Here is a 25,951-nt window from a genome sequence, read left to right as displayed (position 1 = left end):
TGCAAAGAAAAGGAAATAGTTACGAGAAAAATAAAGGGAACTGAGAATAGAAGTGTGATTTTTTTTTTTTTAGGGTTTAAAAAAATTTTTTTTAAGATTTTTAGACAAAGCTTTTCACAACTGCCTAATATTATTACTTTTTCATGCATAAAGCATTTTGCATACGTCTACATAGGTAAAGCTGCATTTATATGTTGCAGAAACTTTTGATATCATTTTCCACAATTTTTGGGAAGGGGATGAGGGACTTAAACCTGGTAGTGATAAGGGTTTACTCCTGAATCTGCTCAGGGATCTTCTCAGGCAATGCTCAGGCAGCCATCTCTGGTCCTGGGGATCATATCTAGGTTAGCTGTGTGCAAGGCAAGGTCCTTGCCCTCTGTACTTTTCTTTCCAGCTTCCTACTATACAATTTTTAATGTAACATTAAATATTTTGGGTTATTTATTTATTTATTTTTGGTTTTTGGGCCACACCCGGCAGTGCTCAGGGGTTACTCCTGGCTGTCTGCTCAGAAATAGCTCCTGGCAGGCACAGGGGACCACATGGGACACCGGGATTCGAACCAACCACCTTTGGTCCTGGATCGGTTGCTTGCAAGGCAAACACCATTGTGCTATCTCTCCGGGCCCTCTTATTTGTTAATTAAAACAGTCTGTAAGTTACCAGTTTGCTAATGCTAAAATGACCAAAATGATCTCAAGTAATTCACAGTTGTATATGAGGAGCATTTAAAAAAAGTACAACAGGAATAGTATTATCTAGAGTATTTTACAGAAAAATATTGAGTGTAATGCAGAAATGATTAGCCCTTGCCAGCAGATCAAATATATTTTATTAGGAAGGTGCAAAGAAGGTGAATCTCTCTCTCTCTCTCTCTCTCTCTCTTTTTTTTTTTTTTTTTTTTTGGTTTTTGGGTCACATCCAGCAGCACTCAGGGGTCACTCCTGGCTCTATGCTCAGAAATCGCTCCTGTCAGGCTCAGGGGACCATATGGGATGCTGGGATTCGAACCACCGACCTTCTGCATGAAAGGCAAATACCTTACCTCCATGTTATCTCTCCAGCCCCCCCCCCTTTTTTTTTTTATGATGGTGAATCTCTTAAGAGTAAGTTATTCTGGGGGCCAGAGTGATAGCATGCTTGCATGCTGCTGACCCAGGATGGACCCAAGTTCGATCTCTGGCATTCCATATGGTCCCCAAGCCTGCCAGGAGCAATTTCTGGGCACAGAGCCAGGAATAACCTCTGAGCACTACTGAGAGTGGTCCAAAAACCAAAAAGTGGGGTGGGGGGCAGACAGCATGCAGCTGACCTAGGACAGACTGCGGTTCGATCCCCTGGCATCCCTTATGGTCCCCAAAGCCAGGAGCGATTTCTGAGAGCATAGCCAGGAGTAATCCCTGAGCATCACCGGATGTGGCCCAAAAAAACCATACACACACACACACACACACACACACACACACACACACACACACACACACACACCAAAGAATATGTTATTCTGGGCCCGGAGAGATAGCACAGCTGCGTTTGCCTTGCAAGCAGCCGATCCAGGACCAAAGGTGGTTGGTTCGAATCCCGGTGTCCCATATGGTCCCCCATGCCTGCCAGGAGCTGTTTCTGAGCAGACAGCCAGGAGTAACCCCTGAGCACCACCGGGTGTGACCCCCCCCAAAAAAAACAAAAACAAAACAAAACAAAAAACCAAAGAATATGCTATTCTCACTCTGTGTCCAGTTATGGAGGGAGGTTGACACTGGTGGTTGGAAAGGCCCTATCTGAAATTCAACTATTAAGGACTCTGTAGAACACAACTGTTTCAATTAAAAAAAGAAAATAAAGAAAAAAATACATTATTCTCAACTTGTTACTACAGTGTTTAAATAAAGTAATTAAAGAAATGTTGAGGGGCCTGAGAGATAGCATAGCCATAGGGCATTTGCCTTGCATGCAGGACTGATGGTGGTTTGAATCTTGGCATCCCCTCCCCTATGGTTCCCTGTACCTGCCAGGAACAATTTCTGAGTGCAGAGCCAAGAGTAACCCTGAGCACTGCCAGGTGTGACACCCCCCCCCCCAAAAAAAAAATGTTGAGAGGTCAGAAAGGTAGTACAGAGGTTAAGGAGCTTGCCTTGCAAATATCAGCCCTGATTTAATTACTGTCATCACATCAAGTCACGTATGTCAGGAGTCATCTTTAAGTGTAGAGTCAGTAGTAAGGCCAGAACACATAGGGTATGTTCCTTCTAACACTAAAAATCAAAGACTAGGGGACCAGAGAGATAGCACAGCGGTAGGGTGTTTGCCTAGCATGCAACCAATCCAGGACTGATGGTGGTTTGAATCCTGGCATTGTATATAGTCCCCCATACCTGCCAGGAGTGATTTCTGAGCACAAAACCAGGAATAAACTGTGAGTGCTGCCAGGTGATCAGAAGCCAAAACAAAGAAACAGAAAAAAAAAAAACCCCAAAGAATATAAAATTGGTGAGCTGAAAAAGAAAATAAGGGCAGTGCAGGAAGAGTTATACAAAGATAAAAAGCATTATAAAGTATAACGCAAATTAGACTGATCAGAGTGTAAGCTATAGTGGGAATTTTTTTTGTTTGTTTATTTGTTTGTTTTTTTTGGTTACAACCCGGTGATGCTCAAGGGTTACTCCTGGCTATGTGCTCAGAAATCGGTCATGGCTTGGGGGACCATATGAGACACCTGGGAATCTAACTGTGGTCCTTCCTAGGTCAGCCACTTGCAAGGCAAATGCCCTACCGCCAGCGCCATTGCTTTGGCCCTTAAGTGGGAAATTTTGGGGGGTGGGGTGGGGTCACACCTAGCAGCACTCGGGTTACTCCCGACTCTACCCTCAGAAATCGCTCCTGGCAGGCTCTGGGGACCATATGGGATGCCGGGATTCGAACACCTTCCTTCTGCATGCAAGGCAAAGGCTTTACCTCCATGCTATCTCTCCAACTCCCAAGTGGGAAATTTTAAAGAATTGTTTGAATTACCTGGATGCATCCTAACCATAAAAAGAAAATTATATTTAATATTTATCAGGATAGATCCATCTCATGCATTTAAACAGTTCATTTTATTTTATTTTTATATATTTTTTGGTTTTTGGGCCACACCCGGCGGTGCTCAGGGGTTACTCCTGGCTGTCTGCTCAGAAATAGCTCCTGGCAGGCATGGGGGACCATATGGGATGCCGGGATTCCAACCAACCACCTTTGGTCCTGGATCGGCTGCTTGCAAGGCAAACACCGCTGTGCTATCTCTCCGGGCCCTCATTTTATTTTTTTAGTGAAGCAAGATAGTTTTATTTTATGAACAAAACTTAGAAAGAGGGAGAAAGAAAGGAATACATGTTCATGAGAGACTATATGAGTTTGATACAGTGAACAAGCAATGAGACAGATAAGTAAGATACACATTCAAGGGGGAATAAGGGCTTGAAGAAATAGCTTTAATGTTCAATTTTTTGTTTATATATTTGTGTGTGTATATATATATATATATATATATATATTTTTTTTTTTTTTTTTTTTTTTTTTTTTTTTTTTGTTTTTTGGTTTTTGGGCCACACCCGGCAGTGCTCAGGGGTTATTCCTGGCTCTCTGCTCAGAAATAGCTCCTGGCAGGCACGGGGACCATATGGGACGGGATTCGAAACAACCACCTTAGGTCCTGGATCTGTGCTTGCAAGGCAAACGCCGCTGTGCTATCTCTCCCGCCCCATGTGTATATATATTTTTAATTTTAATTGTTTTTTTGGGTGGGCTTATGCTTAGCAATGCTCAGGACTTGCTTCTGGCAGGCATGGAAGACCATATAGGGTGCCAGGGATTCAAATTCAGGTTGGTCACGTCCAAAGAAAGTCCCTTATCTGCTAGACTATCGATCTAGCCACTGAATGTCCCTTTTATTTTATTTTATATTATTTATTTTATTTTATTTTATTTGGGTGTTGGGCCACAACTGGTGGTGCTCATGGGTTATTCCTTGCTTTGAGCTCAGAAATTGCTTCTGGCTGGCTTGAGGACCATATGGGATACTGGGGATCAAACTTGGGTCAGCCATGTGCAAGGCAAACGTTTGCCCTACCCAACATGCTACCACTCCGGTCCCTACACTCCCTTTAAATAGTTAAAAATATTTCATTACACACCAAATCTAAAGCCAATGACAACAGAATCGATAACCCAATCTACAACAAGCTAGACAAAGAAGGGACCACTTATGCTAGCAGTATGGGGGGGTAAGGGAGGGGGATATGGGATGCATGCTGGGAACAGGTGGGAATGCCCTGGGTTCAATGCTGCTATGTACCTAAAATATTACTGTGAAAGATTTGTAATTCACTTTGGTCACAATAAAAATTATTAATAAAAATATTTTATTACAAGTGTTAGCACTTATCCAAGATGCTTCTTTATAGCAGTTATGGAAAACTAAAAATTCATTTTTTATTCAAGAAAAGTAACTCACAAATATTTACATTTTAGCATTTTAATCAGTTTATTTTAATTTCTAGAAATTGCTTTGCATAAATCCGCCTCTGTTTGAAATCTATCAAGTCTTGTTAAGTCCAACACAACATCATGTAGTACTTATAGGAATAAAAGGACTTATGGTATTGGAATTACCTAAAAGATGGGGGAAGAATTCTGAATTTGAAGGTGGAAAATCAACAGTAAATTGTAGGTAAGTTGCATTTTCCTTTAATCTTTATCTGTATATTTTGTACACATAATTGTCAAGATCAGTTTTTTTTTTTTTGGCCACACGGTGACCCTCAGGGGTTACTCCTAGCTATGCGCTCAGAAATCGCTCCTGGCTTGGGGAACCATATGGGTGGCAGGGGATCGAACCACAGTCCATCCTAGGCTTGCGAGTACAAGGCAGACACCTTACGACTTGCTATGGCCTCAAGATTTTGGGGGTTATGGCCACACCTAGCAATGCTCAGGAGTTATTCCTGGCTCTTCACTCAGAAATCTCTCCTGGCAGACTTGCAGGACATATAGGATGCTGGGGACTGAGCCCCAGGTAGGTCCCTAGTCAGCCATGTGCATGGCAAACACCTTACCCACTGTGTTATTGCTCTGGCCCCCAATTGGTGGTTCTTAAGGTATGTTTCTGTTAAAATAAGAGTACTTCAGAAGGGGCTGGAGCTATAGAACATTGGTAGGGCATTTGCCTTGCATGCAGCCAACCCATGACCAATCCAGGTTCGATCCCTGGCACCCCACATGGTTCGTTGAGCCTTCCAGGAGAGATTTCTGAGTGCAGAGTCAGGACTAACACCTGAGCGTTGCTAGGTGTGGCCCCTTAAAAAAAAAAAAAGAAAGTAAGAGTACTTCAGAAATATTCTTATTCAGAAGTACTTCAACAAATTGACTGCTTCTATTTTACTTCTCCTGGTTCTGGGAATTGAATTCGCTGTCTCACCACAGGCAAAAAAAGTGTTTCACTAATGAGCCTGAGCCATATTGGTTTCTTACAATGTTAATGTTTATTATATATGTGTGCTTTTACTTTTTTTTCTTTTTCCCCCCTAACACACTATACTTATTGATGGTTTTGAATCTAGTTCATTTGTACAATAATTAAAGTTCCCTGGAAATACATTTTTTTTTAAAATTTTGTTTTATTGAAACAATTGTGATATACAGAGCCCTTCATAGTTGAATTTCAGATATACAGTGAGTCAGGGCCAGTCCCTCCACCAATGGACCAGAGTGCATCCTACATCCTATATCATCACCCTTTGCCTTCTGGCCAGCCAGTATAAACAGGCCCCTTTAAGTTTAGATTGTTAAAATTTAAGTCCCTTGATTCTATAGTCATTGACTTTGGCTTGGATATTTAGTTCTGTCCTTATTTGTTTTCCCCAACAGTTTATTCGAAACCACTTGGCCCCTGGCCCCAGCCTTTTTTTATTCTTTTTTCTTAGTTTTACAGAAAAATGTGGGAATTTGTGGTAAAGCAAATCCCCCGTCCCATATGGTCCCCCCAAGCCAGGAGCGACTTCTGAGTGCATAGCCAGGAGTAACCCCTGAGCGTTACCAGGTGTGGTCCCCCCCCAAAAAAATAGACATTATTGTAATAATGCCCAAAGATACTAGAGATGAGGGCCGGAAGGACCGGCTCATGATATGAAGCTTACCACAAAGAGTGATGAATGCAATTAGAGAAATAACTATACTAACAACTATCATGACAGTGTTAAATGAGTGAGAGAAGTAGAATGTCTGTCTCGAATACAGGCAGGGATGGGGGAGGAGTGAGATGGGGAGCATTGGTGGTGGGAAGGTTGCACTGATAAATGGGAGGTGTTCTTTTTATGACTGTAATTCAACTATAATCACGTTTGTAATCATGGTGCTTAAAACAAGATACTATTTTAAAAAATTAAATTAAAAACAAAACGAAATGGAGATCCTTTCCATGAAGCATCTTGCCATAAGACCAACTACAGGCTTTGGGCATATTAAGTTGTCTAGTCTCAAAGTCTTTTTCTGTGGTTCCAGTAAAAGTTCTTCACAACCACAGTTATCGCAGTCAGGTTTCTGTAGTTAGAGATCCTGGTTTTTGTACAGATCCTATGTCGAAGTCAGGACCTAGAAAATACCTTTAATTAACATGTCTAATATGTTCTTTGTAGTCTCTTTTTAGTATCCTGAAATTTACATGTGGAATTAGGGTTGGAGTGATAGCACAGCAGGTAGGTCATTTACCTTGCATGTAGCCAACATCCCCCGAGCCTACCAGGAGCAATTTCTGAGTGCAGAGCCAGACGTAGTTCCTGAGTACCTCTGGTGTGATCCCAACACTCCCTCCTCCTAAGTTTACATGTGAATTAAAAAATTAGGGACCGGAGCCATAGTATATAGCTGGTAGATATTTGCTTTACATGCGACCAACCCAGGTTTGATCCCTGGCAACCCATATGGTCCCCCAAACACTGCCAGGAGAAATTCTTCAGTGCAGAGGCAGGAGTAACCCCTAGGAATTAGTGGCTGTGGTCCCCAAAGAAACAATTTTTTTTAGCAATAATTATTTCTAATTGTTACTTTAACACCATGATTTACTGAGTTCATAATATGATCATTTAAAGCACTAAACCAGGGGTCTCAAACTCGCGGCCCGCGGGCCGTTTGCGGCCCTCCGTACAACATTTTGTGGCCCTGCCTTAGAGGAATCTTTTTTTTTTGTTTTGTTTTGTTTTAGTTGTTTGGGTCACACACTTCAATGTTCAAGGCTTGCTATTGACTTTGCCTCCTGTGGCCCCCAGGTAAATTGAGTTTGAGACCCCTGCACTAAACGTTTAAAACACCAATCTCACCATTAGTATATCCTCCTCCACCAGTGTCCTCAATCTCCAACTCAGCCAATATCCTGCCTCTGTGCTGGCACAGATTTACTTGATATTGCTCATTACAACACAACGACAAAGTAGAATTACCGTATTTTTTGCGTATAAGACAACTCCCTAATTTTGCAGTTAAAACATAGGTTTAGGCCTATATTCGCTGTATCAGACAGAACGTTCCTGTGCTGCAACTGTATGTACCACAGTGAGCCAATTACAACAAGCAAAGGTTCAAAGGTTATACTGTAATAGACTTCCTCTCTGACTCTGGCCGATCTGAGCAGGCTTTTGATAGTGTAGATTCGGGTCCAGAACATTGTCTAATTTCCATGCATAAAAAGCCTGCTTGGATTGGCTGAGTTAGAAAGGTGGTCGAGCAGCCTTGCAGTGATTGGTCCCTTATCATAGGCACCTTTTCTGGCAATTCCCTGGTGGCGTCAGTTAATCTCCCTTACTACATGAACCAAACAACACCCCATCCTCGGACCCTAGCACTGATCCACCAACATGGTTAGCTGGGTTTTGCCAGAAGTGGCCCCCAGATCTCCTGAGTGTACTGTTTGGGAGCCCCCAAGAAAGAGATTTGGAAAATCTGCGGCCTGATTTATTTTTTTTCATTTAGCGGCATATTGAAACATTTTTCGGGATATATTCGGTGTATAAGATGACCCCCGATTTTTGGTTGACATTTTTTTGTTTCATAAGTCGTCTTATGGGCCCGGAGAGTTAGCACAGCGGTGTTTGCCTTGCAAGCAGCCGATCCAGGACCAAAGGTTCAAATCCCGGTGTCCCATATGGTCCCCAGTACCTGCCAGGAGCTATTTCTGAGCAGACAGCCAGGAGTAACCCCTGAGCACCGCCAGGTGTGGCCCAAAAACCAAACAAACAAAAAAAAAAGTCGTCTTATACGCCAGAAAATATGGTATCAAAATCTAGATCACACAGGTCACTTTGAAATGATTGTTCTCTCTCCATGGTGTTAATAAAGTCTAAGGATTTATTGGGCTGGTTGGTATTAGGTGAGGAGCTTCTGTAATACTGTTTAGGCTCCCTGAGCTTGGTAGATTACTATGTAAGATGGAGGTGATACACATTCTCCAGAGACAGTAAACAGAAGGTTTAGGCTCCATCCATAGGAAGGAAGGTTTTGAGCTAAACAAGCTCCCCATGCACAGTCTAAGGGCTTTTCAGTTCTTTTTCCAAGGCCTCAAAGCCAAAGATTCCTACAGCTTAAAGTCTCCTTCCAGGGCAGCTTCAAATACCCTGCTGGACACCTCCAGCTTTCTCATCTCCTTGCTGTAAAGAATGCATTTCATCTCCAACAAGTCTGTCCAGCAAGTGCTTTTCCAAGCATTGCTCCAACTATTCTCATTTTGGTCTGGCCATGATGATTTTGTAAAAGCCCAGGTCCAGACCCCAAATATCTGCTCTTTGAAACACAGTGGCAGCAGCAGGAGGGGCCAATGGCATCCTGCTTTTACTTATTTTCTTCGGATCTTTGGAATGTCATTGGAAGTCAGGCCATTTTTGTCAAGTAAGAAGGAATAAGAATTGGTGGGATGGGGGTGAGCCACACCTAGCTCTACACTAAAAGATTGTTCTTGGTGGGGCTCAGGAAGACCGTATGGGATGCCAGGGATCAAACCAGGGTTGGCCACGTGCAAGGCAAGTGCCCTACTCACTGTGCTATCTTTCCAGCCCAAGAAATAAGATTTTAGTATAGCTCTTCTTTTTTTTTGGGGGGGGGGTCACACCCGGCAGCGCTCAGGGGTTACTCCTGGCTCTACGCTCAGAAATCACTCCTGGCAGGCTCTGGGGACCATATGGGATGTTGGGATTCGAACCACTGACCTGCATGCAAGGCAAACACTTTACCTCCATGCTATCTCTCCGGCCCCTAGTATAGCTCTTCTGAAAAATTATTATTATTACTGAAGTAAAGCAGGTCTATTTAAAGAAACCAGAGAAAGGTGATAAGAGGGCTGTACATATTCAGAATAGAATATGGACTTCTTCAGATGGAAAAGGTGAGGTTATACATCCCAGGTTGAGATGTAGGCCAATTTCCAGCATAGAGAATGAGCCTTGTTATTTTTTAAATACTAGTCCTGGCTAGTAGTTGGGGGGTGGGGAAGCATGTGTTACTAGAGATTTAACTTGTTCATATCATGCACTCTATATTTGGGCCACATCCCCAGATAGTTTTCTCATAAATATAAGTTTACTTTTTAATTTCCCTTTTTGGAAGGGGTAGGGAGTCATGCCTGCTGGTACTCAGCACTTAAGGTTCACTCATTATGTTTTGTTGGATATTGAACTCTTGTCAGCTGCATGCAATGTAAGCCCTCTTGCTCTCTCCAGCTCTTTAGGCCCAGTCTTCTAAATGTACTTATTTTCAAAATAGGAATGGTAATGTCTGCTCTTATTGTTCCTTACAAGGTTACAAAAAGAATCAAATAAAATACTATATTGTGTAATACTAAATACTAAAATTGTGTAATTTGGTTAAAGGTATTCAAATTTAGAAAACAATTTTAATTTTTATTCTTGGATATTAGTTGAATAGATGGTTGAATATTAGCATATTTGAAATAAATTGGGGGTCTGGAGAGAGTACAGTAGGTAAGGGTGCTTGGCTTGCATGTTGCCAATTTGGGTTTGATCTCTGGCAACATATATAGTAGTCTGAAACCTGCCAGAAGTGATTCCTGAATATAGATGGGGGAAAAAGTATAGCTAGGCAAAGGGGCAGAAGAATGATGAATTGACAGGCTATAGATTTATTGTGATTACCATTGGTAAATAACAAGAAAAATATGATCACTTTGACCCAGAATCATGTAACTATGAATGTTTGGTTCCATTGCTACTTGAGGGCCAATTAAATGAGACATTGATGGGTTGAGAGGAAGCTTATTGTCAACACCAACAGTTTGGCAGATGCTGAGTTCATTCTCAAAAATACAATCTTATCCTCATGTTTAACAAGAAGGGTTTTCTTTTAGAAAGCAAAATGAAAAAAAAACAAAGGAAAGGAAAGTGAAGGAAAGGTGAACAGTGTTAAAATAGTATTTTCTTTAGGTTTTTATTGAACTTCAGCAAAGATGTTTTAGATAATTATTTTTATTTTTAGTACGACTCCAATTGCTGAGAGATTTTTCACCAGTTCTACCTCTCTGACTCTGAAGCATGCTGCCTGGTATCCAAGTGAAGTGCTGGATTCCCACATAGTGCTATTAACATCAGACAATGTAATAAGGTAATATTTTTTTTTCAAATTAAAAAAATATATTATTTGAGGCAGCACTGTTAATGATAGGGTTTCATGCATATGTTCTAACATCACAGAGTGTCCTAATTTTCTCCACCATTAAGAAAAGTTAATTTAAAGAAAAAATACACCTAAGAAAGGGGCCGGAGAGATAGCATAGCGGTGTTTGCCTTGCAAGCAGCCGATCCAGGACCAAAGGTGGTTGGTTCGAATCCCGGTGTCCCATATGGTCCCCTGTGCCTGCCAGGAGCTATTTCTGAGCAGATAGCCAGAAGTAACCCCTGAGCACCACTGGGTGTGACTCAAAAACAACAAACAAACAAAAAAACAAAAACAAAACAACAAAAAAGAAAAGTTAATGTTTATCTTTTATAGTTGTATGAGTAGGAAGATTGTTTTTTAGCTAACAAAACCTCTCCCATGCTTTCCAAAAGTTGAAAGGAATTTGTTATAAAGTTTTTGTTTCATCTTTTTTGGTTTGGGGCCACACCCAGCAGTGCCCAGAATCACTTTTGGCAGATTCAGGAAACCATATCTGATTGTGGAGATCAAACCTAGGTCAACTGTGCAAGGGCAGACCCTACTTATTGTACTGTCGCTTTAGCCCCAGAATTGGATATATATTCAATATATAAAAATATATTTTCCTTTAGGGTATATGGGAACGGGATTTTATGGGTTATACCTGCCTGTGCTGGGGACTACTCCTGGCTTTGTGCACAGAGGTCACTCCAGTAGTGCTTAAAAAACTCTGGGAAACAAACCCAAGTAAACTATGTGAAGGGTAAGCACTTTAACCACCTACTATCCAACCCAATTTCTTTCTTTTTCTTTTTCCTTTTTTTTTTGTTTTAGTATTGCCTGGCACAGAACCCAGGGCCTCATGCAGGCAGGTTTTCTACTTCTGAGCTGGTGCCCCATTTAGAACTTCTCAGTTAAATTTGTTCCATTATCAAAAAGATTGAAAAATATTTTAGCAAAAAAATATTATTTTGCAATTTTATGCTTCCCTTGTAAAAAGAAATATGAAACGGTAGTGTTTCTTTACAGAACAGAAACATGTATAGGTAATAGACTTCATGTTTCTTTTTTAATGTTCAGATGGTTGATATATAATGTAAGATTTTTTTCTCTAATGAAATAATAAGCAGAAGGATACTTATAATGAATGGAAAGGAAGCTGGCAAAATTAGTAGTAGTGGTGAGGTGACCAGGTAAAAATGAGTATGGCTAAGTATGTAAGAAGAAAAAAATGTGGGGCCAGAAAGATAGCCTGGAGGTAGAGCATTTGCCTTGCATGCAAAAGGACAGTGGTTCAAATCCCGGCATTCCATATGGTCTCCTGAGTGCTGCTGGGTGTGACCCCCACCCCCACACCCCAAAAAAAGAATTTTGAATGTGTGTGTGTGTGTGTGTGTGTGTGTGTGTGTGTGTGTGTGTGAGATCAGGGCAGAAAGTACAGTAAGCATGACACCTGCATTGTACATGGCAAACCCAGGATTGTTTTTTTTTTTTTGGTTTTTGGGCCATACCCATCAGTGCTCAGGGGTTCCTCCTGGCTGTCTGCTCAGAAATAGCTCCTGGCAGGCACGGGGGACCATATGGGACACCGGGATTCCAACCAACCACCTTTGGTCCTGGATCGGCTGCTTGCAAGGCAAACGCCGCTGTGCTATCTCTCTGGGCCCCACAAACCCAGGATTGATCCCCAGCATCCGTAGAATATAACCTGAGAGCACTGACGTGTGTGGCCTTACCTGCCTCAAAAGAAATCTGTCTAAATGGCTTGCCGTGTCTGGTTAACCTGAGTTCAGTGCTGGGATATACCACATAGGATATTTCTTTCAGTCTTCAAGAAAACCTTTCTGCTACTGTTAAAAAAACAAATGAAAATGAAGTAAGCTTCTTTGTTAGCAATAGGTACAGATCATTGGCAGACAAATCAGTTTGAAATTTTAGGTAGGAAAATTTTCAGCTGACTGTATGGAAAAGAAAGGGAAATGTGGAAAAAAGAGAATTTTAAGTGCTGCTTTTCTTTTCTTTGTTAGAATTTACTCTTTGCGTGAGCCCCAGACACCTGTGAAAGTCATTGCACTTTCAGAAGCAGAAGAGGAAAGTCTAATACTCAATAAACGGTACATTTTTATTTGTATTATGAAGCTTGGGTGTAGGGATTAGGGGAGTGTTTGGCCACATCCATTTTTCAGGGACTATTGTTTGCTCTGTGCTCAAGGGTCACGTCTAGATTTTGCTTTGGGCACCATATGCAGTGCCAGAGATGAAACCAGGGTTGACTGCATACAAGGCAAGAAACTTGCCCTCATACTATCTATTTGGCCCTGTATCATTAAATTATTTTAACATTTGCTTATTGAAATCATAGTGCAATGGACACCTGCTCTATACCCAGGAATCAGGTCCTTGGGGGTGTTTGGAATTGAACCTGGGTCATCTGTGTTTATAAGGCAAGCACCTTATCTACTGTATTATGTCTCCAGCTCTTGTTTAGTTTATTTTAAAATGTGGGCCGGATAGATAGCACAGTATTAGGGCGTTTTCCTTGCAAGCGGCCAACACAGGACTGATGTTGGTTCGAACCCAAGCATCCCATATGGTCCTCCATGCCTGCCAGGAGCGATTTCTGAGCACAGAGCCAGAACTAAATCCCTGACTGTCACTGTGAGTGGCCCAAAAATCCAAAGAAAAAAAAACCAAAAAACAAAAAACAGGAGGGAGAGGAATATTGATAGTCTGAACTGGAGCATGTTCCTCCACGGAGATTTTTATTTGTTTCAGCTAAGGACTCTACTTGAGGTTTTTTTCCCTCCCTTATTGCTTTAAAGAATTCATCTTTCTCTTTGTTGTTTGTCATTTGGATTACTATATGTCTTGGTGTTGGTCTGTTAGGGTCTATTTTATTAGGGACTCTTTTTTGACTTTTGGATTTGTACAGGTGTCTCAACACTTACCAGAGGGTGGGAGACTTTTCTGCTGTTATTTTCCTTACTACTTGTTCTTCCCCTTTCCCTTCTTCCCCTTCTGGTATTCCTACAATTCGTAGGTAGGTTATTTCTTTTGTCTTTGTTCATTAGATACCTGATATTTTTTTTCCAATGTTTTATCTCGTTTTCTTATTGATTTCCTTGTCATTGTTGGTTTGTAGTTTTTCTTCAAGTTCCTCTAGGTCTAGGTGTTTTTCCAACTGTGTTATTCTGCTATTATGGCTTACTACCATGTTTTTTATTTCCCTTAATTCCAATTGTTCGCATTCTCTTATCTTCTGTAAAAGTTCTTCTTTGAGTTGGTTGAATTGTTCATCTATAGATTTCTTGATTTTGCAAGCTAGTGATTCATTGATTTCTGTTGCTAAGCCATTCATTGCCACTTTTAGGTCCTCATCTATTGGGCTCTTGCGTTTTGGTGGACTTGGAAACTTACTAGGATTTCTCTTTATTTCCCCAGCTGCTAGTGTCTTCCTTAGTTTACCCATATTTCTTTACATTTGGTGGTTTTGAATGTTGAAATTTTGGGTTGTTTAATAATGTGATCTATGTACTGGTTGTATTAGAAGTGATTGAAGGTATATCCAATTTTGAGTTTATTTTTTCTACCTGAGTGAGCTTATCTATGTATGATAGAGGTATTACAGGCTACTTAATTGTTTTGCTGTTCTGTATTATGGACTGTGGATTATCTGAGGGAAATGAGTGTTAGGTCTGGGTTGCCTAGACCTATATGTTATAATTTAGAATGTCTCTACACATCCATGCGGTCTGGGGGTTTGTTGCTAGGGGGCGAAGCACAGACACTCTGGCCTGAGGTCTGGGAGTCCTGGGGGGAGTTCTTTTGGTCTAGTGGTAGGGGGCAGGGCGCAAATGAACCTGGCCTGCGGTCCGGGGGTCTGGGAGTGTTGCAGGAGTTTTCGAGGTCTGGGTGTAGGGGGCCTCTGCTAAGGACTCTAAAGTTGTCACATATTTTTTTCCCCCTTGGTGGGGGTTCTTGTTTTTAGGGACACACCTTGCGGTACTCAGGTTATTCCTGGCAGGCTCGGGGACCATATGGATTACTGAATATTGAACCCAGGTTGGCAATGTGGAAGGCAAATGCCCTACCTGCTATGCTTTTGTTCAGACCTGATATTTTTTATAATAATAATAATAAAGTAATAATAATAATTATTTTATTATTATTATTTTAGTATTTTTGAGTTGCTTTTCCTATCTTGATGCTGAGTTTGCTTCTGAGCTGAAGCATGAAATCAAACCCATGCAAAGCAGGTGTTCTACTGAGTTACATCCCCAGCCAGTTACTAAGTTCTAATCTCAGCTTCTCAACTTTACTATTTGTCTCTGTGGCATCTGGACCAGTTATTCAGTTATACTAAGCTTCATTTTTCATGACTTTATTTCTTTATAATACAAATAATGGTCCTGGGAATGGAGCAATATCACAGCTAGTAGAGTGTTTGCTTTGCACACTGACTCGGATTCAATCGCTGGCATCCTGGATAGTCCTTTGAGTCCGCCAGGAGTAATTTCTGAGCTCAAACCCAGGAGTAACATCTGAGTACCACTGGGTGTGGCTCAAAAACTAAACAAAAAATGAGCCTCATTTTAGCTCTTTTTCACAGAATAAATGAGATTTATTTCACAGACTAAATGCATAAAAAATGCTTGAAGGAGATGGCTCCAAGGGTTGGTGTACTTGCTTTACTGTTTAGAGTCCCTAATTACGTTCTCGGCACTGCATGATCCCATGAAAAACTTAGAGTGACCCCTGAGTATCATGCTGTAATACTACTAGATGTGGCCAACAAACAAAAGAACAGGAAAAACTTCCCATGTGTTTTGACACAAAGTAAGTACTCCTTAATTCAGGGGTCTTCAAACTACGGCCCGCAGGCCACATATTGTGTTTATTCCCATTTTGTTTCTTCACTTCTAAATAAGATATATGCAGTGTGCATAGAAATTTGTTCAGAATTTTTGTTTTTACTATAATCTGGCCCTCCAACAGTCTGAAGGACAGTGAACTGGCCCCCTGTTTAAAAAGTTTGAGGACCCCTGCTTAATTGATAGCTAATGATAGCCATTAAGTTCCAGTTAAATTCTTTTATTTTCATCATTTTTTTTCTTTTAGTTTCAGGGGTTCTTTTATTCTAGTTTGTTGTTGTTGTGTTTGCTTCTTTTTGGATCATACCCATTAGTGCTCAAGGGCTTACTTCTGCCTCTCCACTCAGGTATCCCTCCTGGTGGAGCTTGGGGAGGATCATCTAGGTTGCTGGGTATTGAACCCAGGTTAGTCGTGTTTGAGGTAAGCACCATATCTGCCTCTATTCTCTAGCATTTGAGATCCCTTGTTTTTTTTCTCTCTTGATACTATATATGGAAAAACAGATATGGTACATATCAGACCTCTTAATATTTGAATCTAATTTTATTTTAACTATATTCTTTAATTTTATTAAATTGATTAATATACCATTTTAGATAACAGTTATTGAAAATTTTATTTTGTTTATTTATTTATTAGGGGTTAATCCTGGCTTTGCGCGCTCAAAAATCACTCCTGGCAGGCTCATCAGGCGTGGGGACCATATAGGATGCGGGGAATCAAATCGGGGGCGGCTGCATACAAAGCAAACACCCTACCTGTTGTGCCATTGCTCTGTCCCTGGCCAATTTTAAAATATAAAATAGTGTTTTCTGGAGCTAGCAAGATAGAACAGTGGGTAAAAATTGCTTTCCTTTTATGTGGCTGACCCAGGTTCAGTCTTTGACTCCCCATATTAGTGTCTAAAGCACCACCAGGAGTGATTCTTGAGTGTAGAGCTTGGAGTAAGTCTTGAGCATTGTTGTCACACATCCTGGTGTGTGATAACACACCACCAATAACCCAGAACAAAATTGCATGTTCTGTCATTTGCCATTCCTGTTTATAAAGTAATCTATAATAAAGTTAGGAAAATTTAATGAAAAATTATTGGGAAAATGAAATATTTTGTAATTTCCTATCGTCTATCCTCAGTCTTGCTATTAGGCTAATACTGTCAGTATATCAAATTGTTCTACCTTCCTACTCTCCACATACCATCAGTTTTCAAAAAATCTTTACCATTGCCTAAAGAGCCTATCAGCCTGCCTCATCACTTTCATTTTTCCTCTTGTGTCCTAACTTTCTGAGCTCTAGCTCTGTCTGTTCCTCAGACATTTGTTGTGTTCCCATGTTAGAGCATCTGTCTTATTTCTTCCATCTCCCAAATATCATAGGCTTGTTTCTCCATTTCCTTCAGATATATGCTAAGATATCACCTGGCATTCCATGACTACTTAATATAGCATTTTGATCAATATCCTTTATTATTTATAAAAGTGGTTCCTTTTTTTTATTTTTTTCAAATTGTGGAGGCTAATTTTAGTAGGACAGGAATCTGACTGGCATGTGACACTGGGAATCAAACTCAGAACCTCACACATTAAAGACATGTGCTAGACATTTGATCATATCCTTATGCCTCTTATACTACTTTATTTTTCTTTATGACATCATTTTTGGATGTTTTGTTAGGTATTTATTCTGTTGTTAATGTCCTTTCATTGGATGGCAGGGCCGTTATCTGATTATATTCTTTATATCTAGAATTTAGAACTAGAACTGCTAGGCACAAATTAGAGTTTAGTAAATTCTCATGCATTCTACTGCTTGAGATAATTATTGATATGTGTCGGGGCCGGAGAGATAGCATGGAGGTAAGGCGTTTGCCTTTCATGCAGGAGGTCATCGGTTCGAATCCTGGTGTCCCATATGGTCCCCCGTGCCTGCCAGGAGCAATTTCTGAGCCTGGAGCCAGGAATAACCCCTGAGCACTGCCGGGTGTGACCCAAAAACCACACACACACACAAAAAAAATTATTGATATGTGTATACTTTCTCTTTTTTTTGGTGTATGTCGGTTTCTGTATTTGTATATTTAAATTATTTCATATTTAAGGGCTAGAATGGTAATATATAGCCAGTAGGGCTCTTGCAGATAACCTGGGTTAAAGCCCTGACATTCCATGTGGCCCCCTGTACATTATTACCAGAAGTAATTCTTGTGTGCAGAATCGATGATAAGCCATGAACACTGGTGGGTGTGACTTAAATAATTTAAAATAGTAACTTAAATAATGTGAAATAATTTCATATTTAAGTGCCATTTTAAACACTGGTGATGGGAATGATGCACTGGTGATGGGGGGTGTTATTTACATGACTGAAACCCAAACACAATCATGTTTGTAATCAAAATATATATTTTATAAAATATTTTATAAAATATATTTTATAAAATATAAAAAAGGTGCCATTTTAATTTTATGATTTCTTTTTATCAGAACTTCCCAGTGTCTTAATGATTTCATTATTGTAATGTTTTATATTTTTATTCCATTGAATACAAATTCCCATTCCTTTTGTTGGACACTTCATTTTCTGTTTAGTAAAGTTGGTTTTTAAATTTCTTTCCAGGAGGGCATATACTGCATCTATGGGAGAAACAGCAGTTGCATTTGACTTTGGGCCATTAGCAACCGTCTCAAAGAATATGTTTGGACAAAAAGGCAAAGAAGAAATAGTGGCATACCCATTATATATCTTATATGAGAATGGGGAGACTTTTCTTACATATGTTAGTCTGTTACACAGGTAAGTTAATGAGCTATCCCACTTAAGGTTGAAACCCGGCTTGAATTGCTGGTATTGTTATAGTTAAATTGAACTTTGTGTTTTTGAGTTTGTGGTATTTGATGCTTGGCTTAAGTGTTGAAGCGATAGTACAAGGGGTTGTACATTTACCTCACACGTGACCAGTCTTTACAATCTTTACACCTCATGTGGTCTTCCGCGTCTCACCAGAAGTGTTCTCTGAGTACAGAGCCAAAGGTAATACCACTGAGTGTTGCTGGATATGGTCCCAAAACAAGCAGAAAAATTGTGGAAAGTTGATAAAGATCATTTGATCTTTCTTTATATTATTTGCTTAGATAATTACTCAAGACGACTTAATTTCACAGTCAACTGAGAAATGTATTGTGTTTATGATATATAATTGATATGATTAAGGCACCTTGGGAATAGTTGGTTGCATTTTGTTAATTTGGTATCTTATATATGAGGAAAACTAGGTATATATATATATCGTGCTTGTAAGTATCCAAGAAAAGGTAATTTTTCATACCATATTGTGATACAAGACTTTCGAAACCAGGTCCAGAGCAGTAGAACAACAGGTAGGGTGCTTGCCTTGCCCGTGGCTGACCGGGGTTTGATTACCATATAGTCCCCTAGCCTTGTCAAGAATGGTTCTTGAACTATGAGCCAGCACCACTGTCTGTGGCCCGCCGTCTGTCCCTCCGTACTCCCAAATAAAACAGCAGAAACTCATTGGAAGAAGAGGTTCTAACTGAAGAAGTAAAGAAGTTGGGGCCCGAGAGATAGCATGGAGGTAAGGCATTTGCCTTTCAGGCAGAAGGGCGGTGGTTTGAATCCCGGCATTCCATATGGTACCCCGTGCCTGCCAGGAGCGATTTCTGAACATAGAGCCAGGAGTAACCCCTGAGCGCTGCTGGGTATGACCCCCAAACAAAAAAGAAGTAAAGAAGTTAAGAAAATGTTTATAAAGAGTCTAAGGTCATGTGGGATATAAAGTATAGAATGTTGGATTAAATGAAGCACCAAGAAAGATTAGGACTGCTTTCGATACAAGGGCAACATAAAAGAACATGAAAATAAGTTTCAGTTATCATTGATGTTCATTGTCTTGGCATTTGGGGCTAGAGTAGAGGATTCATTTAGGGAACATTGTGTGATAAAGCTTAGAGGAAGAAGAATTGAACATTAATTAAGGAATGGGAAGTCTTTGCTGTAGGAATATGGTAATAGAAAGCCAGTGATAGTTTCTAAAGAGGAAAACGATAAAGCCATGGGGACCAGAGAGACAGTACAATGGTAGTGTTTTCCTCACACGGGTTCAAGCCCTTGCACCACCTGTGGCCCCCCAACTATCGCCATGAGTAATTCTGTGTTTATTTTTTGGGGGGGGGGGTCACACCTGGCACGCTCAGGGGTTACTCCTGGCTCTATGCTCAGAAATAGTCCCTGGCAGGCATGGGGGACCATATGGGATGCCAGAATTCGAACCACCAACCTTGTGCATGAAAGGCAAACACCTTACCTCCATGCTATCTCTCCGGTTCAAATTCCGTGTTCTTGACTCCACTAAGGAATCACTTTCAGTAGTGCTTTGCGACCATATGAGATATTGGGGATCCAACTCTGATTGACTATGTACAAGGCAATTGCTCTACTTCCTGTACTATCTTCCCCCAACCCCCCATCCCCCATTTTTTTTTTTTTGGGTCACATCTGGCAGCGCTCAGGGGGTCACTCCAGGCTCTACACTCAGGAATCGCCCCTGGCAGGCTCGGGGGACCATATGGGATGCCAGGATTCGAACCACCGTCCTGGACACAAGGCAAATGCTGCCTTACCTCTTCCATGCTATCTCTCTGGCCCCTACCCCCATTTCTTTAGTGAAAAAGTACAACTGTGTTATGAGGAGGAAACTGGGGCAGAGACTTTTTTTTTTTTTTTTTTTTTTTGGTTTTTGGGCCACACCCAGCAGTGCTCAGGGGTCACTCCTGGCTGTCTGCTCAGAAATAGCTCCTGGCAGGCACAGGGAACCATTTGGACACCGGGATTCGAACCAACCACCTTAGGTCCTATATCGGCTGCTTGCAAGGCAAACACCGCTGTGCTATCTCTCCGGGCCCGGGGTGCAGAGACTTTTAAGGGAGCTGATGTGGAAATTTAGCCTAAGGTTTTGAACTTCAGTGATGTAATGCAAGAGGAGAGATGAATGTTAGACACTTTAAAGGAAGGATCATTAAGACTATTAAAACAGTTAATAAACTAGTTTGAAGATGTGACTCTATGGGAAAAGTACATGCCTTGCTTGCATAGGTCTGGTTTTGAGCTCTAGCACTGTAGGGGTCAAAAAAAGATAATTGCTGTTTGAATAAGAAAATTAACAGAAGGGCCGGAGCAGTAGTGGAGTGTTACGGCGTTTGCCTTGCACGCGATTGACCTAGGATGGACCACAGTTTGATACCCCGGCGTTCCATATGCCCCCACAAACCAGGAGCATTATCTGAGTGCAGAGCTAGGAGTAACCCCTGAACACCTGTGTGGCCCAAAAACCAAAAATAGAAAAGAAAAGAAAATTAACAGAGGGGTTGGAACAATAGCACAGCATGTAGGGCATATTTGTCTTGCATGCAGTTGACCTGGTTCAATCCCCAGCATCCCATATGGTCCTCTGAGCTCTGGAGTGATGTCTGAGCTCAACCAGGAGTAAGACCTGAGCACTGCTAGGTGTGGACTAAAAACCAAATAAATAATTTAACATAAATTTTGATCTCAGAAATAGCATCTCAGTTAGGGGGAACTCATTTATTTTTATTTATGCAACTCATTTATTTTTATTTATGCAAACTAAATTTAACATGATTGAGCCGGGGCCGGTGTCTGCCTTGCAAGCGCTAGCCAAGGAAGAACCATGGTTCGATCCCCCGGCGTCCCATATGGTCCCCCCAAGCCAGGGGCAATTTCTGAGCGCTTAGCCAGGAGTAACCCCTGAGCATCAAACGGGTGTGGCCCCAAAAACAAAAAACAAAAACAAAAAAATAACATGATTGAGCCAGTAATGTGAAAATATTTTTGAAATACAGTTGAATAAAAGCAATGGAAAGAAGATGATAGCAAAAATAAGTGGGGAAAGCACTTGTTTTGATGAAAAGTTAAGGTCGAGAACAAGATTTTGTGCTTATTATATGGGATTTGGTGCCATATCTTGCAGTGCTCACAAGCTATTCCTGGCTTTGTGCTTAAGGGATCACTCCTAGCTGGGGAAACCATATGCTATTCCAGGGATTAAACCAGGATTGATTGCATACAGGTAATATTTTTAATATCTTAATATCTTTAATAATTCCTTCAATAGCTCACTGGCTCTATGATTTTGTTTGGTATCATATTTTTTGTTTTGTTTTGTTTTTGGGCCACACCAGCAATACTCAGGGATTATCCTGGCTTGCACTCAGGAATAAATCCTGGTAGTGATCAAAGGACCATCTGAAATGACAGACACTGAGCCTGGGTTTGCCATATGCAAAGCAATCACTGTACCCTGCTTGCTATTTTTTTCTTTGTAACTAGAGAGGTATAAAGCCTCTCTGTATTATATATAATATATATTATCTTTATAAGTAAAGTAAGGCTAGAGAGAGAACATAGCGGAAGGGCATTTGCCTTGCACGTGGCCAACCGTGGGACCGAATTGGGTTTGATCCCAGGCATCCTATATGGCCCCCTAAGCTTGCCAGGAGTGCATTTTGAGCACAGAGCCAGAGGTAACCTGAGTCTGCCGGGTGTGCTTTCCCTCCAATAAATAAATTAGCTCAGCTGATATTACTCAAAGCCCACTCTGTCAAAAGATGGGTTGAAGGTAAATTTTGTGTTATACAGTTTCTTGTCTGCTTTAATGCCATTTAATAATAACTGTGGTATGGTATGATGTTCTCCAGGCCTGGGAATAGATACAATAAATATATACTTAGATCTGCTTGATTTAGAATCTTGATAGTAAAATAGTAATACTCAAGTTGGGACCTAAACAGTTCATTTGACAAAAAGAGTAGATAAGGTTCTAGGAAAGAGGAATAGGCAGAATGAGAAAGATGAAAGCTTTTGACAGGTCAAACATTGGTGAGTAGCCTCCTTGACAGAACTATTGCGTGCATTTCACATATGGTTTCTCAGAAGGCTGTTGTGGTACTATTACCTTCTTTATTCTCCTCCCCCTACCACTTGTCCCTGCTTTATGTCCATACTGATGTACCTGTAACCTTATTTACATCTTCATCCATCTTGATCCAAAAGTTTTATTTTACCTTGAGGTTTTCCTGAACATATATACCATTTTTCCTTGTCCTTATTTTAGTCCCTCATCATTGTATGCTTAGCTCATTCTCTTAAATCTTCAACTGAATCTTACTTGGTTCCCTCCATGTCATGCCACTATAGCCAGATTAGTTTTAGGCTTTGTGTCCCATTACCCTTGATTTAAACCTCTGGTGACAAATTGTCATTCAGCAGATAGACTTTGAGCATTTTAACATGACATGCTAGACTGCTTCATAATTCAATTTGTAACTTCACATCCCATTATACCCATGCATAATTCCCTTCCTGTATCATGTCTCTAATTCTGTTTTTTTTTTTTTTTCTTTTTGGGCCACACCCTGTGACACTCAGGTGTTACTCCTGGCTATGTGCTCAGAAATCGCTCCTGGCTCAGGGGACCATATGGGATGCCGGGGATCAAACCAAGGCTCGTCCTGGATCGGCCATGTGCAAGGCAAACGCCCTACCACTGTGCTAGTGCTCCTGCTCTCCATGACTTTAATTCTTTCAGGATATTATCTATATTCTTAATTTTGAGTGTTTATTTACCACCTTATCCCTATTGATACTGTTGAATAAAAAAAAATATTTTTTTGGATTTTTGGGCCACACCCAGTGACGCTCAGGGGTTACTCCTGGCTATTCACTCAGAAATTGCTCCTTGATTGGGGGACCAGATGGGATGCTGGGGATCGAACCATGGTCCCTCCTAGGCTAGCACATACAAGGCAAACACCTTACTGCTTGCACCAGCGCTCTGGCCCCTGAATAATATTTTTAAACATTACTTTTTAGTTTTCTGTGTTGCTTTGATTTTTGTTTATTTGGGCCACACCTGGCAGTGCTTGGGTTACTCCTGACTCTATTCAGAAATAGCTCTTGGCAGGTTCAGGAGACCATATAGGATGCTGAGGAATAGAACCCGGGTCCATTCTGGGTCGGTGGCATGCAAGGCAAATGCCCTACCACTGTGCTATTTTCTCCAGCTTCCTCAGTGTTGTTTTGTAACTCAGAGAATTTCTTAACATAGTATGGCTCCCCCAAACTAACAACTTTTAGATTTTGAGTCTTTTCACTAGACTAAATACATGTATTTATCTAATCTGATTAGATATGTGAGTTGAAATCCTGAAAACAGCTGTTTTTTTAGAAAAAAAATTTTTTTTTTTTTTTTTTGGTTTTTGGGCCACACCCAGCAGTGCTCAGGGGTTCCTCCTGGCTGTCTGCTCAGAAATAGCTCCTGGCAGGCACGGGGATCATATGGGACACCGCGATTCGAACCAACCACCTTTGGTACTGGATCGGCTGCTTGCAAGGCAAACGCCGCTGTGCTATCTCTCCAGGCCCTTTTTTAGAAAATTTAAAACTTGTCACAGTATAGGTAGTAGTTTCTATTGTAGTAAATTTCAACTACTGCACTGTTTTGTATATTTTATTTTTTAATTAACATTTTTTTAGTATTTGGTATTTCAGGTGAATAAATTCTTTGTTGAGCGGCCTCTGGGGGAATATTGGATTCACCTATTCAATAGAAGCCAGTATCCACTCTGAGCTGTAATAACCATATTGATCATCATATGTTGCAGTATCCCCTGAAGGGAAAATTTTATCTCTCTTATTTAGTTCTTGAAAGGTAGAAATCGAACAAAAATATGAAAAAGTGGAGACATTCAGAATTTATTGATTTTTAAATTTTGGGTTTGGTAGCTAGAAAGAGATGGTGGTTTTTTTTTGTAGGGGAGGGGGGTTAGGGTCACACCCGGCAACGCTCAGGGGTTACTCATGGCTCCATGCTCAGAAATCGCTCCTGGTAGGCTCGGGGGACCATATTAGATGCCGGGAGTCGAACCCCTGACCTTCTGCATGCACAGCAAAACGCCTTACCTCCATGCTATCTCTCCAGCCCCAGAGATGGTGTTAAAAAGATTTTTATGGGACAGTTATATGGCTTCATGTTAGAGCTAATGGAGGACCTTGTTCTGATTCCTGGAACTGCCAAAAAAAAATAGTTTTAGTATGATGAGCATGTTATTATTTTCCAAATATGTTTTTTTTTTTCTTTAGCTGTGGAAATATTGGAAAGTTGTTAGGACCATTGCCCATGCATCCTGCAGCTGACGATAACTATGGTTATGATGCTTGTGCTATACTCTGCTTACCTTGTGTCCCCAACATCTTAGTGATTGCTACTCAATCAGGAATCCTGTATCACTGTGTTGTATTGGAAGGGGAAGAAGAAGATGACCAAACAGTAAGTCAAACCATTTGTTTTTATCATCTAACACTTGTAGTTCTTGCTTCTTTACAGATGTATATTTCAGAGATCGCTCAATGAGCTGTGCATATAGTTTGCAGATCAGGTATGCGATTTTAATTTTTGCTACTGAGAACAACCCCAGAGCACCTCCAGGTATGGATGGCTTCACTTTCTTTTTGGGTTTTTGGGTCATACCTGGCAGCGCGCAGGAGTTATTCCTGGCTCCATACTCAGAAATCGCTCCTGGCAGGCTCAGGGGACCATGTGGGATGTCAGAATTCGAACCAATGACCTTCTGCATGAAAGGCAAACGCCTTACCTCCATGCTATCTCTCTGGCCCCATTTATTTATTTTTTTTATTTTTATTTTTATTTTTTTGGTTTTTGGGTCACACCAAGCAGCGCTCAGGGGTTATTCCTGGCTCCATGCTCAGAAATCGCTCCTGGCTGGCTCAGGGGACCATATGGGATGCTGGGATTCAAACCAATGATCTTCTGCATAAAAGGCAAATGCTTTACCTCCTTGCTATCTTTCATGCCCCTTTTTTATTTTTTATTTTATTTTATTTTATTTTTTTTTGGTTTTTGCTCTGGTCCTCCCCCCCCCCCTTTTATTTATTTTTTTTGATTTTTGGGTCACACCCGGCAGCGCGCAGGGGTTATTTCTGGCTCCACGCTCAGAAATCGTTCCTGGCAGGCTCTGACGACCATATGGGATGCTGGTATTCGAACCAATGACCTTCTGTATGAAAGGCAAACGCCTTACCTCCATGCTATCTCTCCGGCCTGGCTTCACTTTAAAAAAAAATTATAAAAGATTTAAATTGGGCCAAAGAGGTAATTCAGAGGGCTAATGTGTATGCTTAGCATGGTAGATACCATGGTTCAGTACCCAGCAACACATAGTCTCTTAAACACTGTTGAGAGCTGTCCTTGAACATATCGTCAGAAGTAGCCCCAGAGCACCACATAGTAATGCAACTAAATGGAAAGAAGTTAAAAGATGCCCTATTTACTTGGTTCGCCAAACTGCTCAAT

General features: G+C 40.9%; 1 protein-coding gene across 1 annotated transcript in view; it reads left to right on the top strand.

Moving 5' to 3' along the window:
- NUP88 (nucleoporin 88) overlaps positions 1-25,951 on the top strand; it is a 47,758-nt gene that overhangs the window by 1,253 nt on the left and 20,554 nt on the right. The window contains exons 2-6 of the mRNA XM_049774406.1: positions 4,542-4,711; positions 10,516-10,641; positions 12,702-12,788; positions 18,163-18,339; positions 24,721-24,907. Coding sequence (XP_049630363.1) covers positions 4,542-4,711; positions 10,516-10,641; positions 12,702-12,788; positions 18,163-18,339; positions 24,721-24,907 — 747 coding nt within the window. The remainder of the gene's footprint in view (positions 1-4,541; positions 4,712-10,515; positions 10,642-12,701; positions 12,789-18,162; positions 18,340-24,720; positions 24,908-25,951) is intronic.

Source organism: Suncus etruscus, chromosome 1 (assembly GCF_024139225.1).
Source record: "Suncus etruscus isolate mSunEtr1 chromosome 1, mSunEtr1.pri.cur, whole genome shotgun sequence".
NCBI classification, from domain to species: Eukaryota; Metazoa; Chordata; class Mammalia; order Eulipotyphla; family Soricidae; genus Suncus; species Suncus etruscus.
This window is presented reverse-complemented; position numbering and strand designations above follow the sequence as displayed.